The 16,937-nt window shown below is 48.8% G+C and overlaps 1 protein-coding gene across 6 annotated transcripts in view; it reads left to right on the top strand.

The window, feature by feature from the left end:
• Nucleotides 1-16,761, top strand: part of MXRA7 (matrix remodeling associated 7) — a 29,981-nt gene extending 13,220 nt beyond the window's left edge. Inside the window, exons 4-7 of one of the 6 annotated variants that reach the window (XR_003535578.1) lie at nt 723-822; nt 2,708-2,745; nt 2,890-2,970; nt 9,837-9,873. Coding sequence is in view for 5 of the 6 variants with exons in the window: in XM_027691487.1 (XP_027547288.1) it covers nt 723-822; nt 2,708-2,852 (245 nt within the window). In the remaining variant the exon portion in view is untranslated. The other 5 variants (XM_027691489.1, XM_027691492.1, XM_027691487.1 and 2 more) reach the window with 5 other exon arrangements.
• The last annotated feature ends 176 nt before the right edge of the window (nt 16,762-16,937 follow it).

Here is a 16,937-nt window from a genome sequence, read left to right on the forward strand (position 1 = left end):
CCATGGTTTGCTCTTAAGGTCTTTTGGCTGGTGACAGAGGGACTTGGATCCAGCTGTATTGGTGCTCCTGGGGCTGCCCTGGCTCAGTGCTGTTTGCAGTCCTGGGATTTGCCATGTGGCATCTCCTTTCTTCACAAGCTTTGTCGAGGGCTGCAGGGAGCTGCTGGGCTACGTGGCCTGGGACAGCTCTTCATGGCACCATTCGTGAGCCCCAAGCATGGGAAAGGGCCCCTGGACAGGAGAGGGAGGGAGGGAGGAGGAATGCAAGTCTGGAGAGGAGAAGTGGAAAATACCGGGAGTTAATCAGGGCAGGATTAGCATGTCTTGATAAGCCAAGATGGGCTTGCAAGGCTTTGAATCCAGGGAGAACAATAGCATATGGTTCCTGTGCTTTAGGATTTACTTGGATCTGCTTCCAAGCAGGCTGCTCGTTCGCAGCAGCCCTCACTGTTTCCAGTGCTGGCTGCAGCCGAGACTCCTGCCATCCTCTGGCCAGCAGCACCCTGGCTCTCCTCTGCAATCCACGCTGCTTCCCTGACTCTGCTCAGGCTTCCTGGAGACTGGAGCTGACTCGGGAAGTGTGTTGGGGTGGCCACAGCCTTTGGGCTGCAGGAGCGGAGGTCGGAGAGCATCCCGAGAGAACAGTCCCAATGCTGTTGGTTGTGCTCTGGGGAGGTCTCTGGTTCACAGATCTCTTGCTCTCTTTTGTCTCCCCTCTCCAGCTGCAGATGGGACGTTCTCTTTTAAATACAGTCCTGGAAAGCTGAGGGGAAACCAGTACAAGTCAATGATGTCCAAAGAGGAACTCGAGGAAGAACAAAGGTAAGTTGAGTTTCCTTTTTCTTCTTGCCCAAGCCCACCAGATTGACGTGCCCTTGGAGCAGGCTGGGTGTGCTCAGACCTCTCTCCCCCATACTGCCCTGGTAGTCTTAGGCTCAGTGTCTCAGAGCACCAGTGTTCCAGACCTCTCCCACCCAGGAAGACAAGAGAACAAATGAAGTCACACTGATTTAGGAGATGGAGACACTGTGGCCCTATATACTTTTAGAGCTGTTCAAGCTTCTGCTCTGGATGCTTAGACCAAATTTTCCAGCTGATGCAACTGCTGTAGTTCTCCTGATCCCATTAGTACTGTGTTGATATATATCTGTTGAGGACCTGATCTGTAGCTACTTCCCCTCCGTTTGCCCTGTGGGTGTTCTCCAAACCAAGGACATGGGCACAGCTCAGAAATACTGGAGCAGACTGAGTGAGTGTGAGGCTTTAGAGCTCCCTGAGATGGGGCTGACACTTGAAGTGTCCATGCCCAGGGCTGCCTCCTCAGCTCTAAGTGGTGAGGATCTGCCATGTAGTGGGCTTGGTAGAGATGGAGGATTGTCCATGTCACACTTTTTCCTGAAGTGTCCTCCTGAGCCCTGTATGAAGAAAGGAAGAACCTGTCCTGTTACAGAAACCAAGCTTTCTGGCTCAAGATTTCCCAGCCTATACAAGGGAATAACCCTGCAGCTGAGGGCTCTGTGGCAGGCTGCTCCCTTACAGATGTCTGCAGCTCACACTCTTCCCTCTTGGGTGAACTCCAAGGAACTGATTTCCCAGTGGTGGCTCAACAAGGGCTGTTGGACTCAATTCTCCTCCCAGTGGTGTGCACCTCCCAGAATGATTTAGGGGCATTTGTCACCCCTTGCCTGTCATATCATGGTCTACCACCACAGCTGGCCTGGTGTAAAGAACCAAGAGGCAACTTGAGAGCAGTGGGGAAGGCAAAGATGAGGGATCACACTTCTCCCCTGGCTTAGGCATGTCCTGCCTTGCCTCAAGGCCCTTGGGAATCATCTCTGTGATGCCAGCAGCTGGGCTGGCTGAGCTTATCTCTGTGGTGTGAGCAGGGTATTGTGGAAGGCAGAGTAAATCCAGAGACCTGCCCTGCTCTGGGGCCAGCAGCAGAAATGATTCTGCATTGGTGACATCAGGAAAGAGTTTGTTTTCTTTGTTTTGTTATATCTTTATTGTGCCTGAAGCCCCCACCCTGTAAAACACTGAGCAGGGCTGTTAGTGTCACTGTATTTTTCACATGGGAGGGAGGTGGTGGAATGAACTGAGTGAAGGTCAGAGATAACCCATGGGGCTCAATGTGAGTTGCTTTTTAGGATCCTGCTAAACACCAATGGAAAAGCATACCTGCAGCTGGCAAATTCAAACTCTTTGCACCAGCAGCTCCATCCTGAGCAATGGCTGCTCAGGTTTCAGGGCCAGAAGTCCTGCAGGTCCTTAGGCTGGTTCCTCTGTGGCAACAAATGGCCCTGCTGTCACCTGGGGACATTGCCTATGGACAGCAGTGGGATGGGGGTTTTGTACTCAGGACTGTGGAACAGGCTCCAGGGGGTGATGGACCTGCCCTGGGCACACAGCATCTCCCAGGCATCACTGGTCACGTCTGTTTGGAGCATTCCCAGGGCAGGACAGCGCACCTTGAACTGATGGACAGTGCCTGGGTTTCGAGTCCCTTGGAGGCTCTCGACAGCTTTCCACACCGAGGGCCATTGGCAGATGTGTTTTTCCTACTGCTCCTTTGTTTTCTTCTCTTCCATATTTGTGTTGTTCATTTCTTTAAGGCAGCTTTGTGAATTTTTTTTTGTCTTGCTTTGTTGCTGGCTTACTTTTCCCCCCCTCAAATCTTCACTGCGGCATCAGCAGCTTTTCATTGCAGGCCTCGCAGGCGGTGCAAGGGGGCAGGGCTGCTGCCAGGTAAGCTCCTGGGCGAGCCGAGCGCAGTGGCTCAGCCTTGTCCTGCATCCTTCTCCTTGTCCTTCCATCCCTATCCCCCATTCCATGCACCCCGACTGTGCTGCTGACCTGCTGTGACCCAGGTTTGCCGCCTTTATGTTGCAGGATTGAGCTGACCTCTGATCTCACATCTCTGTAGCAAGTACCTTAGGTCCTCGGCCACAAACATTCTTGCAAATCTTTTTGGTAAGGAAATGCTGCTACTTAGAAGTAGTGGTACCACTGGTAACATCTGCTCATGTGTTGGTTTGCGATTTTTTTTTTTTTTTTGCTTTGTTCTGGTTTTGGGTCTTATTTTCCAGGGGAGGGTTTGTTTCTGAGCTGCAGTTGATTGCCTGTCCCACCTCCCTCGCCATGTCCCTCCCCTTCCCTCCTCATAACAGATTAATGAGTCTGCTCCTCTCTGCTTCCATCTCACTTTCCATGAGCACTCCAGGGGAAATGAGGGCTCTCACATTGGGATGATCACCTCTTCCATCTTGGATGCCTGAAGTTGGACATCCCACAACCACTTCTTTTTACTGATTTAGAAAATTTGGGCTGCTGAGTGGGCGGTTAGTCCTAAGGTGTGTTACCAAAGTTGAAACAGATTTAGTGTTTGCTTTGAGCCCTGCCACTCCTCCAGTTTTCCCACGGACCAACAGGTTCCCATGTGAAGCATCTTGTAAGCAACATTCCAAAAATGAAAGCGGTACCCTCAGATTCCCTTGAGGCTACTTGTTGTGTTGATCAGTAGACCACAAGTCTGAATTTTGGGATCCTTTGTTTTTGGAGATGCCTTTGATGGTATTCCTTTTCTGTTCTAGAAGGAGCTATAGGACTTCAGACAGGAGAGGATGGACATGCAATAGATTTGGCTATTTAACCAAAAAACCCACTTCTGTTCTAACCTGCATCCCTGCAGAAGTTGTGGTTGTCCTCCCTGGTATTCACTTGAGTCTTGTGGTTTCAAACTGGTGCTAAATCTGGACTAAAAGGGGAAGGAATGTGACCTTTACTGAGTGATGCAATTTCCTGCTTCTGGTCTTAAAAAATAAAGGGAGTGCTCAGTGAGGGAGGAGAATGGTAAATCCAGTTGGCAAATACATCTGCTGGGGTGGTGGCTGTGCTTGATCACACCTGGTGGGTCACCAGTACTTCTAGAACAGAAGCACGTAGCCTTTGCTCCCCTGGGGGAGAAAAACAGTCTGGGCAGGAAGGGGAAGAGTGCAGGGGAAGGATGCAGCACTTGGTCAAGGCAGCACAGTGTATTTCCCTAATCCTTCTCTTCTGCACCTGGGGCTTTTGGCCATCTGTAGCTGCCATGGTGCAAAGCTCTAGTTCAGGAGATATGAGTTGTGGTGGTGCAGCTGCCCCTGCTCAGGCAGGGCTGAGGTTGTAGGTGTGAGACACAGCCCCCAAGTGCTGGCTGTTGGGTATTGCTGTCCTGGCTGGGCACCTCGTGTGGGTGAGGGAGCAAGAGGAAGGGCTCCCCAGTGTGCCTTTAGGGCCTGGGCCTCATGGATAGGTTGGAATGGTCACTGCCAGCTGCTCTTGAAACCTCCCTTAAGGTTGAAAGAGGTTAGTGGTTTTTTTTTTTAGTTAGAAATGAGTATGGTCAGGGCTCTGCTGAGCATTGACAGCTGCAACAAGGCTCCACTCACAGTAAAAGAGAAAACAATGAGGAGAAACCATCCCCTTGGGTCTCTGCTTTCAGTTCACTCTTTCCATGAGGCAGAGCAGGTCCCAGCCAAGCCCTGGTTGGCCTTGGTGTTGCCGAGGGTTTGAGCCATCTGTGTTCTGTCCTTGTCACTCTTGGCTAGGTGTGTTGGCTGGAGCAAGGAGAGCAGATCCCAACTGGCAGGCTGTGGAAAGGTCTCACCTCTCTGTCCTCTGCCTTGTTTCAGGGATTGAGGGAGGGGTGGGAGTGAAGAGCCAGAAGTTGCCCCATGGGGCCTTGGCTAGGGCACCATTACAGACCCCTTGAACAGGGTCTGAGTGAATGGCACCAAACTGCTCAGACACGCTCTGCTGTTGGCAGGGCACTCATGGATGGAGTAGGTGATCCCCCAGACCACAGTCAGCCTCTGTAAGACCAAGGAGAAGGTAGGGATGGCTGCCCAGTTTCCCTGGCTAATGGGCTCAGTTCCCACAGCCAGGTGACCCGTTCTAGGACCCAACTCTCCTCCTGCCTCTCAATCCTCCCTTCTCACTTCCTGGCCAGCCGGGGATGGGTTGAGGTGACACTGCTTTAATACAGACTAGGTTTGAGCCTAGGGTTCAACTGCAAGTTTGGATTCATGCAAGAGGAATTGGATGGCTGTAAATCTCACGCTCAACTCTTTTCTTGGTAGCTTAGCAATGGAAACCTGTCTCCTCCTCAGTTGGGTTCAGAGTGCCTCTTGGTTACAAGGCACTGAATAAAACTGTGCTTGGATCCTGGAGTTTCAGCAAGGCAGAGTGCCCTGGGCAGACCCTGGCTCTAGGGAATGGCAGAGAGGAGAGACCATTCCCTGCTCTGCCAGGCATCCTGGATCAAAGTGGGAATGCAGCTGTGACTTGAGGGACAATGCTGGTGATGACAACTCTGGAGCACACAAGGGCAGGAAACAGCTGCAGGGGTTTAATGACTGTGTTGACAGACCTCGACCTATTTCAAACATCTCCACTGCTGGCCCTCCAAAAATAAGTGGGTGGACAGGGCTGGAGGAGGTTGCATTTCGGGAGAGCTGTCTGTTGGCATCTGTCCCTGTCCACCCCCTGCATTGCCATCACATAACCCTGGCTCGCTTGCTTGCTCCCCTCTCTGTATGGCATGAAATCTGGGCCTCTATCTCCTTCCTCCTCTTTTGCTAACCTTCCCCCTACCCAGTGGCTTTGTTGTCCTGTCCTGTCCAGCATGGTGCTTCTTATGGATGAGGGAAGCTGGTAAGTTTGGGCTTTTATTGGGGTTTTATTATTTGTTTGCTTCTCATCTTCTGCAGCACGATAGTCGTCCTGGGCTGAGGGAAGAGGAGCAGCAGCAAGGGGAAGGGAGCAGCAAGGGACTGCAGAGCCCAGGGCTGTGGGACTCTGCAGGTCAGGCTGGCCACTGCTTCATGCAGCCACCAGCCACAGGGATGGCCTCACCACGGGCAAGGCTGCTTTCAGCCACAAAACACCCAGTGCATGAGGGTTTCCCTCCCACCTGCCTCTTGTAGGAAAGGGCACTGTGTGTTTGGAGGTCCCTGCTGAGGTCCCCCTGCTCTGACACTCCCTCCATAGGTCCCAAGCTCCACTTGTACGAGGAGGGAGTCTGCTGGTGGCCTGGTGCTGTTCTCTGCCTACACCAAATCCCAAGGGAAATTGTCCTCTGACCTATGAGATGTCAATGGACTGGAGCTCTGGCCGTATTTATTGTCATGACTGAGTCATGAATCCCCAGCAGCTTTAAAAACCGAGGAACTCAGGATGCCTCCCTTGGAAAGCCAGGGAAAGGGAGGCCAGGAAGCCCCTTCCCCTTCTCCTCCTCCTGTCCCAGAGAGGAAACCTTTGTGAACTCCCCCGTAGGCTTTGCAGCGTGAGAGTCTCTGACCCTGCCTTGGCATGAGATTTCAGTTCAGACAGCAACTCTGCTGGAGCTCCTGGGTGTTTTCTTCTGGCTCAGGTCCTGAATTGTTGTAGCTTGTGGCTGCTTCTCTGTGTCCCCCTCACCCAGCGCTCACAACTTTTCTTCATCTGCTTCTGCTTAACCCCGTGCAGCATGGGCAGCTGGCTGTTCTCTGCCTGCTAATTCACTGGGAGCCTGGCTCTGCCTCCCCTGCAGCCAGGAGAGACCGAGGGCTGCAGGGAATCAGGGTATCACACCAGCCTGGGAGCAAACTGGTAGGCAGCAAGCTGGAGTACAAACACCGGAGGAAAATGCAGGCTGACCTATCCATGGCTTTTCCCACTGCTCTGGTGTTGGCTGGGGGACCAGGAGTGTTGCAAGGGAGTGGGCACACAATTTGTGGAGGTGGTCATGGCCTCTTGGCTGAGCTGGTCAGAAGCCTGAGCTGGTCAGAAGCCTGAGCCACCTTCCTGGCTGTGCTCTGGCCTTCTTGGCTGTTGCTGCTGCGGCTGGGAAACATGGGAGGCTTCTGCCTTGAAACGGTGGTGGGCAAGGTCTGCTTGGGGGGTGACACAGCCCCTGACCCCCCTGACTCCTCAACAGCCCCTGTCCTAATGGCTGTGTGACTTGTACTCCCTGGTCATACCAGCTCCGGCAGTCCCCACTGGTGTTCCTGAGGTATTGTCCAATGTCAAATTCACCTTTCAACTTCTCTGTCCCACTGGAGGAATATCAGATTTGTGTTGATAGAAGCTCCTTTTGGTACTTTTCACTCTCCCGCTCTTCTCTTGTCTAAGCACTGTCTCCCTGTTCTGCATTTAAATCCTCTCTTTGTGTTTTACTGATTGGCTGAAGGAACTGGCCTCCGCTTATGGGACCACCAGGAAAGCTTAGATTTAATATGTCATTCCTCTTATTCTTCCTGTGATATCTTGATCCTAGAGAAGAGTGGGTTATGGTCACTACCAGAAATGAGATGGTAGCTGTCCCCACCGTAAAGAAACAGGGACAGGGATGATGGGACCAACCCCAGCACTGAGATGGGAGAGAACTGCCTGGGGAGATCTTGACCATCCATTGCCAGGTCTGCCCAGCACTCAGGGCCTTTCTTCACTTGATCTTGATCCTCAAGGGTCAGTCTGAGTTTCTTTGGAGTGCAAAGAGTCTGTAGCCAGATTGCCAGGATTTCAGACAACTGATGGTCCTGACAAGCTAAGCCAAAGAAAGGAGTTGGGAATGCTCCATTCTTCTGAAAATCAGCTTTCTAAGTGAAACTTCCAAAAAGGGCACATGCCAGAGGTGGTTACAGCAAGATGCTATGGAATCTTCTTAGAGTGACTCAGGACTCCTTTAGAAAGCTATAGGTTGTGGATGGGCTACAGGATTTCCTGATCTGCTGCAGACTTTTGCACACAGGAGATAAATGCACGTGGGAATGCCAGTTTGTCAGTGCTGTCTGCTCTCAAAAGCAAGAGCCCCTGTGCCAATGCCATGGCTGAGCTGGAGTGTGGGGAATGCTTCCGATGCCACCAGAAGGACTTGCAGTTTCCATGTTTCAGGAAAAGCATGGTCTTTGAGATCTTCAGCCCCTGAGCCTCCCTCATGTTCCAGGACCTGCTTTTGTCTGGGCTCCTTGTTCTCCAGCTGTTCCTTACACAGAGCCATGTCCAGCTGACAGATCATACGACTCAGCAGCTTGGGCCTGAGCTTGGGCCAGAGCAGATATTTGGATAATCTGTATCTGAAGAAAGGATACAGCTTCTGGCAAAAGAAGACCCTAACCTGGTTTGATTGATGTGCTGCTGGGGGAAAGCATGCTGATCCAAGGAGAATGCAAAGGAGAGAAGAGTCAATGATAAGCAGTGGCTCAAATCTCTGAGCCTCCATCCCAAGTTAATTAAGACTTTCAGGTTCTGTGGCAGCAATGCCAGAGCTTCTCAGCCTGGGGGGTTATATGGCCCCAATGTCCCAGTGAGGGGCTGCCTCGTGCTCTTTAGTCTAATCCCCCTCACAGCTTTCTCCAGGAGCAGAAAAGGGGATCCCCGTTGTGCAGGTGGGAATTTATGGCTCTGATGGACATCCTCCATTAAGGCCATGCTTGTTTTGAGGTCTTCTCACCCCAGCTGCCAGCCTGGCCCTGTCCTGGAGGTGAGTATTCCTGTGAGGAGTTACCACTGAGACACTCTGACATCCTCCATCCCTCCCCACTCCAACTGCAGCGGGCTGGAGGGGACCTCCCCTCCTGGGCCCCCGTGGCAACGAGCTTATGCCCTCACACGTGAAATCTGATTATGCTTGCGTGACTTGAGCGGGATGATCCGGTCCTCAGCACCGTGGATCCCGCGGAGCGATTATCCACCCTGGAGAATTTCCTTTCTTTGTCCTAATGGTCCGGCCACTGAGCCTCCGCAACGTCGCTCGAGTAACCGCGGTCCCACGTGATGCTCCGCCCGGCATCTCCTGCCCGGGATCCGGGTCACCGGCTGCGCTGGTGAGGCTGCTGGAGAAGGGAAGGTTTTGCAGAAGAAGAAATGAGGCTGTTACTTGGTGGATGGCAGGAGTAGGCGACTTTGAAATGAGGTTCAGGTGTTATGGACAATGAACCCAATTGAATTCAGGAGGAATTAGGCTGGAGTGCATCTGTGTGTGTTTGTAAGTGCCCAGGTCATGTGTGTTGTAGTTTCCCTCCACCTCAGTGCAGGTCTCTGTCCGTGGGCAGCTGCCCAGCCTTCTGTTGGGTGTTCCCTGTTGTGGATCCATGAGAGATGCTGGGGCAGTAAGGGCAGAGTGAAAGGTTCAAGCTGAGACCACATTTTCTAGCCCTGGCTCTGTCAACAACATGCTGCAAGACCTTGAGGGAGTGCCTGGATGTCCCTCTACATAAAACACATCTAATCATCTCACCCTCCTTCCCTGGGATATTGGGAGAGCTTCCCAACAAAAGGAAGCCTTGTGACCTGCAGAGAGTCTGGGGTTTTTACCTCCTTCCCTTGAACAGACACATCCGTGGGAAGATTGAGAAGGGTCGACACTGCCTTGAGAAACTAGTACTCATTCCTGGCTCATATGGCTGCAGGTGGGAAGAGGAATCTGGGCTGGACAAGGGTGCCAGCAGCCCAGGGAGGCTCTGCACAGGATGGTGAGGCAGCTAATGAAAGCTTCCAATTAGTTGGGCTTCTCCAGCTCTCATTAGTAGGTCAGAAGGGCTGTAACTTAGATTGGTGCGAGAACAAGAGGATTTACACTTCTGATTGGGTTTCGACTATCCTGCTGCAGGTGACTTTGAAGCAAAATCTTTCTTAGAGGCATGATGTTTGCAAACAGTGGCTTGTTCTGCCCTGAGGGGGGAAGTTGCCTTGCCTTCCCCCCAACACACACACACACACACATTGAGTGTTCCACCTGCTCGTTTATGTGAATAATAATGAACCAACCTGAGGGGTGAAATGACTGAAATGATTTCTCTCCCTGTTTCTCTTTGCAGACCTGAAGACTATATGAAGTTGTCCCTAGCCTCCTCCTAAAGGCATCCCTTGGCATCCTTAAAGGCTTGAGAGAAATACCAAAACCAACCAAACGCCCATAAGAGAAATCCATAAACCCTCAAAACTTGGGATCCCCTCTTGGTCTGAAGTTGAGTTCTTCAAAAACTCCCATGGTGTCAAGTTTGAGGAGATCCTGTTGTGTGGCTCCATGGACTAGGGCTGGGCCCAAGCAGTGACTTGAGTTGTGTCTGGGGGGCTGGGATGAACCTTCCTCCCTCTCCCCCAAACAGAACCCGAAGTGAACACTAAATATGTAGCGAGTCTGTTGTGTTCATTACCATGTATTAGGCCATGAAATCTGTGTTGTTCCTTTCCTGGGGTGGACAAACCATAGCTCTTCTCCCAGACCAGCCTGGATCTTGTACCAGACTCTCAAGTTGTTTTGTCCTGGGGCCAAACTCCTCTTTATTTCTGGGGGGTGGGAACTCCCTATGATTTCAAATGTTGTACAAAGCTGCTTTACTCTGAGGGGTGGATGGAGGGACAAAGGGGGGTCCACGTGAGGTATGGCAGACTGGACTGACTCATATCTTGCTTCTGTAGTTATTTTAGCAGAGACCTGATTCTGTAGGTGTTCAGGAGACTCGGGAAGTGCTGAAGATTGATAGTTTAGCTGTTCTGTTTGTGGCAGAGGTTTAGGAGACCACACTTTGGCTGCTGTAAATATCTGGATCCTCACTTTTCCCTGTTCCAGTTCCCAGGAGGAGAGGCCCAAGGAGGTAGCTATGGCATCAGGGGTTTCCTCTGGCTCAGGATCAGACAGTGGGGGTCCTGGGAGAGGCACATTCCCCGTTCCTCTGCCTGCCTGCTGTTCCAGTGCCCTCTTCTCTTGGTAGCCCTGTGGCTTGTCCATGGGAGCCAGAGTTCTGCATTGCCCCCCGGCGCTGTCACGTACAGCAGATTATTTTGGCTGGGCACATATTCCTGCTTCAGACATGGCAGGTTTTAAATCAAACCCAGCTGGTTTCTGAGAGACAGAAGAGGGTCTGAGTCCTCTAGTGGTGTTGTAGAAACACCAGGCTGGGTGGGGATGTGTCCTTCAAAGCTCCTCTTTCACGACGGCCTCTTGGCTAATGCTGCAAACATATCAGAAACCCAACGGGCTGCTTTTTTTTTTTCCTCCCTTTTTAATTCCTATGCAGACAATACTTGAAACCTTGTACACAGTTGTCCTTTCCAGCGCCTGGGGTTGGCAGACTCTTAATAAAAGGGCTCATTTAAAGAACAGCAGGAGGCTTCAGCTTTAGAAGTGGCTGGGCTGCCCCTTCCCAGCCGACAACTGCAAGCGTGTTTAGTGGTTTGCATATGAATTTAGGCACATCTGGACCCTCTGCTTCAACATCCTGCTGGTACAGCCGCTGTCTCCCCTTGGTGCTGGCTGGCTGACTGTGTCCCGAGCACCCAACTATGCAAAGAATGCCTTATATACGTTGTGTTTAAGTTACATGGCAGTATGTACATCCAGCAAAGTCTACAGTTGAGTCCAGATTTTTTGCTAGTGGCAGCAAGCCAACCTATTTCTTCAACTCAAATGGCTGTCTGGGTATTTTTTACTTTTGTTTGTTTTGTTTGTTCATTTTGTATCTGATGGTGGCTCTTATACAAAGGACTGTAATTCTAGTGGCTTGAATCTGTAAAAATTGCCTTTGTTTGGTCCAATAAACCTTTGAATAGTTTATTTGGTTTGTGCTTGTTCTCCCTGCCTCCAGCAGCTTGTAACTTCTTTCTCAAGAGATTTGTGTTGAAAATCTGGATTTTAGGTTACAGGCATGCTCTGCCCTCCTATGCCTTTTTACCACATAAATGATTCCACTGGCTTCCTTAACAATAGAGTCAGATCAGAGGGAAAATCAGGGACATTACCTTATTTCTGCTGGAGCAACACTGTTGCAGCAGGATTCTGGTCTTGTCTGCCCACAGAGCAATTCCCAGTGCAGAGCTCTGCCCAGGATTTCAGCTGCTGTGGACGTGGGTGCCAAGCAGTTCTTGAAATGGGGTTCTCTAACATACCTATGGCTCACTGATCCAAACCTCCAGTTAGCTGTAAAAGACTTGTACTGAAATGTCTAAAAAGAGCCCAGGGGAGCTAAGTATGCAAATTCAATTGCCTATCAAGAAGAATTAGGCTGCTTTGAAAATCCTTAATTAATCTATTTTGTCAGCAATAAGTAAAATCCTGTTTGACTCCCTGAATCCAACTAGTTTTGAGGGCAGCACTTATGGGAAGAGAGGATGATTTTACTTGTGAATGGGGTAGGTTTGATCTGAACTCATTAAAAAAACCCAAACAAAACCAACCCGGAGCACTACAAAGTTGTTTTGCAAGGTCGCCTTTGATAGGAGAAGCTCCTCTTTGAACACAGTTTCATGTTTGTGATGCCTTACTCTTCCTTCCCAGGCTCTTTTCTCTCTTTATCTTTGTTTTGCTGTCCCTTTGTTGTAGGTTATGTAGCACAGAGAAGTAACAGCAGTAACGGCTCTTTTTTCTGCTTTTCAAATGCACAGTCATGATAGAGGGGAGAAGCAAAATGCATTGATGTTACGCTTAAAAAGAGTAGAGCGAATACTGTCTGTGATCCTGATTTTGGAGACAAGAAAACAGGCCTTTGGGGAGGTTTCAGCAGCGTTAATGTCTGTGAAATAACGAGTGAGGGATGCAGACCTGCGTGGAGCACTCCCAGCTGGCATGCACTGCAGACACAGGAGGCCAGGCCATGTATCGAATTTCTCCACACCAGACTGGCAACGTGCCCTCTGGTGCCCAGCGGTGATCTAAAATAAAATATTGATCACTAACGACCCTGCTTCCCTTTATCGTCTGGAAAGGGCGGCTCTTCATGTGAGCACAAAACATTACAAAAGAGACAGACAAATCCAGGCTTTCATAACTGAAAGATCCCACATCATTATCGGGATATGTTTGGCCTCAGGACCGTTGGATTTTAATTGCAATAGAATTGGCAAACAAGCTTGATTTAGCCAGGATCTGCTTTTTTCCTGCCCTGTTTGCTTCAGCAGTGCCGAGAGGACAGGCTGTTGTTTCTGCTTCTGCTGGGGCTTAGCCCAGGATACGGAAAAACACAGAGCAGGAGTTCAGCACATGAAAAAGGTTCCTCTACTCATTCCTGTCTCCTTCCACTGATCTTGTTCATGGAGTGGTTGCTGCTCGTGGGTTGATGCTGTCCTTCCTTCCAAGCAAAGACTGTGTTTGCCTGTCAATAGTTATTACTACCCCTCTTGTTACTGGAACAGCTGATAGCCTGTCCACACTGGCCTTGCAGGAAGACTACCCCAGGTTATCTAGTGGCGTGTATTTAAATGGATTAATTAAATGGTTTAAAGTCCAATGTGGGAAGCTGGCTGTGGCAGGAAGGAGGACTCTTGACAGGATGACCACGTGGAAGCAAAAGCCAGATTCTGTCTTTCTAGCCCACGGGAGGTTTAAAGATGCTAAACAAGCAGGAGGAGCTGGGATTGTGGCAGATCTGTGCTCTAAGCTGTCACTGAATTCTGGCCCCACACTCATGCAGAGGCAAAATGAGCCTTGAAGTAATAGAATGTAATAGAAAGCTTCTCCCTTGTTACAGCCGTAAAGCACCACAACCTCATTAGTTCTCTTAATCTCACGCAGGAGAGTCAGGTACAAGATGTGTTGGGCAATACAGCAATCTGACCCCAGCCAGGTAGGAGTCCAGCAGTGGGAACGTACCAGTCCACAGCTAGCCCTGCCTGGAGCCATGTGCACTATCATTTTGACCCAAAAGAGGATTTTGTACACAGTTACATCAGTTCATGAGCTACTTGTGAGCAAATGACACTCCTGTGCTGCCCACCCTCCTATATCCCTGAATGATGACCAGTAGGTGTATGACCAGTATAAGCCCTCCTATAAAGCTTCTACAAATAAAGCCCTGTCACAGATACCAATCTTTGTGTAAAATGCTCAACTGCTTCAGGGTAGGGAAAAATCAAGATATTCTCTGCTATGGGGAAAAGGGTGTTAATCATCTACTAAGGAAATCTGGGGGGTCCACTGGTCAGCCTCTGCCCACACTGGGGTCACCTCATTGCTGGACTGGCTACCTGGGTCCATCTCACCATTTCCCACTGGCAGACAAACTTGAATCAAAGCAAATTCCTATCTGTGATCTTATTTTCCAGTGGCTGATTAAAGTCATGTCCACACTGAGGGGTAGTCTGGTCTCTAATGTTAAGGTGGGATAAGCATTTCAAATTTAATAGTTATTCCTGAATTACTCTGTATCTACATACTCTCATTACAGAATAAAAGGACACTGCTGTTGAATCTTAATCCAGGTTCATTGTGGAGTCTGCTAAATTGGGACATGCTGGTCTTATGAAATTCCACATCTCGAGTTATCTTGAGAAACAGAGTTTCAAGTTATCTTGAAACTGTGAGCATAGATAAGCCTTAAGGAACTCCAAAGCTAGTGTGAAAGCAGTCTGGTTTATCTCCATGTTGAAAGAAGTGCAGAAAGACATGCAGGATGATGGGGCAGATGGGAGAGGGGAGGAAGGAGAACCAGAGGCTCTCTCTGTCTTATCTCACATGGGCAGATTTCCTGCAGCCAGTAAGGCTTTTACAGTGACCTGCGTTTGGCTCCGTGTTTCATTTGACCATGGTGTTCTTGCTCCAAGTGCCTTCTGGGGACCGGCTATTCCTACTTCTCCTTTTCTTCTTGACAGGGTTCAGAGAGAGCAGCTGGCTGCCATCTTCACACTGATGAAGGAAAAAAGTGACACGTTTGGAGAGATGTCTGAAGGAGACATGAAGGAGCAGCTTAGACTGTACGATATATAACCTTGCAGCCAGGGGAGGATGTGCCCAAAAGCTATTTTGGCCCTTATTACGCCCTTAAACGTGTCTCGTTAGTTATTTTGCAGTTCCAGTTTGTTTTGCAAACACATACAGGCTGGTGATATGGATTTCAAAGGACTTATAATTCCTTACCCTTTTTATCTTTTTTTTTTTTTTTAAGAGCTCTCCCATTATTTTCATCTCGTACAGAGATTTTTTACCTTTTTCTGGCTGGGTCACATGTCTCAGTCATATAAAGCAGTTAAACTCTTTAAAGCAGTCATATAAAGCAGTTAAACAACTTTTTTCTGGCCATGCTTTATGCAAATGAACTTTCAAGCCTAGTCTTTATCAGTTTGATATCTGAAGAAAGCCAAAGATGTTAGATGTAAAATGGATGAAAATAGTCGAACCACAGAATGACTGAGGTTGGAAGGGTTCTAAGGAGGTCTGTAGTCCAGCCTCCTGCTCAAAGCAACATCAGTTGTGAGACCAAGGCGGGTTACTCAGGGGTTTATCCTGTCAGGTCTTGAAAACCTCCAAAGATGGAAACTGCACAAGCTCTCTTGGCAGAGAGGCTTCCAATCCTCCAGTTAGAAAGGAAATAGCCAAAGGCAAGGCATTAGTGCTCTGATTAGGGGTGTGTTGCCGTTCTCATCTCCTGGGAAGGAACCCTTCATCCTCCTTCACACTGGCTTTTTGAAACAAATCCAAGCCAGTTCCATCTGACCTCCTTGAGCTCATCTTCATGCCCGAGGAAGCAACAGCAAACTTCAGCCTGGAAACACAAACACCTCTTCTCCTCCTGACACTGGTAAAAGGAGCACAGGGAGGTGGCTGACTTTAATAAAGGATGATTGTGTCCACCTCTCAAATCCTGCTCTTCTAACATTAAATTGTGTGGGAAACTACATACTTAGGAAATCTCTGTGAATTTATCAAGTATTTTCAAGTCTTGACCAACACTTGGTGGTTTGAATAGAGTAAATCAATGAGCATTCCTAATTATAGCTAAATGTCTTCTGGTGTACTTATCTCTCCTATGAAATCCTGTTAAATACTTTTTTATCAGGAAGGATTTTCTCAGTTTTAATAACTGCTGACAAAGGAAGGCAACATTTTTTGACCCAGTTTTAGGGAATGATCTCTTAAAAGATTAGGTTTGCTTTATTTTGTGTAATCCTTTTGAGTCTGAGAAACCTAATATCTCATTATCTGTTCACTATCTCCCACTACAGCATATTCTATAAAAACAGACTATTAGACTTTTAAGAATTATTTTATCCTCTAATTGTTTCACTTAGGTCAAGGCATATTTATAATGAGATCAAGTGGTTTTCCTACCAGTCATGACTTAATCTAAATTTAATGTCTGAAAATTACCTCTTCTTATCCAACATGAATGAATTAAGTGGGAAAAGGAGTCCCATGATATGAAACATCATGCTGGCTTGCTGTGTCCCTAGGACATGATTTCCTTTGTCAAGCTGTGCAAAGGGAGAAATGTAGAACGTTTTTATATGGGACTTTTCCCTAGTTCAAAACTGAAAGTAGGATCTTTTCCAAAGCTCTTTGTGAAAGCAACCAAAGGAGAGTTAAGTTTTAGTTGATTTTTAGTCTTTGTCTTGTAGACTTTACAGTTTATTTCCAAAATATTTTTCTATTTCTTATGTTATGTTTGTGTCTTCTCTGAATAGGAACATTTCTGGGGATTAAAAAAAAAAATTCCTCAAACTCCTCAGCTTCACATTATGCCAGCAGTGATAACGCTGCTTAAGGCAGAATTAAAGGCTGGAATTCAACCTGTCCTGCCCATACCAGTTCTGAGCAGTGTCACCAAAATGTTTAGATGCTGTCGATGACAGGACAGTGGTGAAGCTCTGTTATTTACTAGCTTGAATTTAAGAAAGACATTAAGAGAAATAAAAAAGCCTCTGCATAAGACATGAAACAAAAGGGTTTCTAGATGTGAAGCCCACGGGGTTTGTATGGTACATTTTCTCTGTGTGCATTGGCAAAGCTGTAATAAAGAGGAGCCTGCTGGACACATCCGTGTGAGTTTGTGAGGGCGGTGGGGAGGTGCTGCCCAGAGGGACCTGCAGCCATGGGGTCTGAGCTCCTTTACCTGCTGGGCTCATCAATATTTATACAGGAAATGTCACCAGTTGCTCTGGCAGGGTCTCCCCTTTATACAGGAAATTTCACCAGCTGCTGCAGCAGA

The sequence above is a fragment of the Neopelma chrysocephalum genome, unplaced genomic scaffold (genome assembly GCF_003984885.1).
Source record: "Neopelma chrysocephalum unplaced genomic scaffold, ASM398488v2 Primary Assembly neopelma1_84, whole genome shotgun sequence".
In the NCBI taxonomy this organism is placed as follows: Eukaryota; Metazoa; Chordata; class Aves; order Passeriformes; family Pipridae; genus Neopelma; species Neopelma chrysocephalum.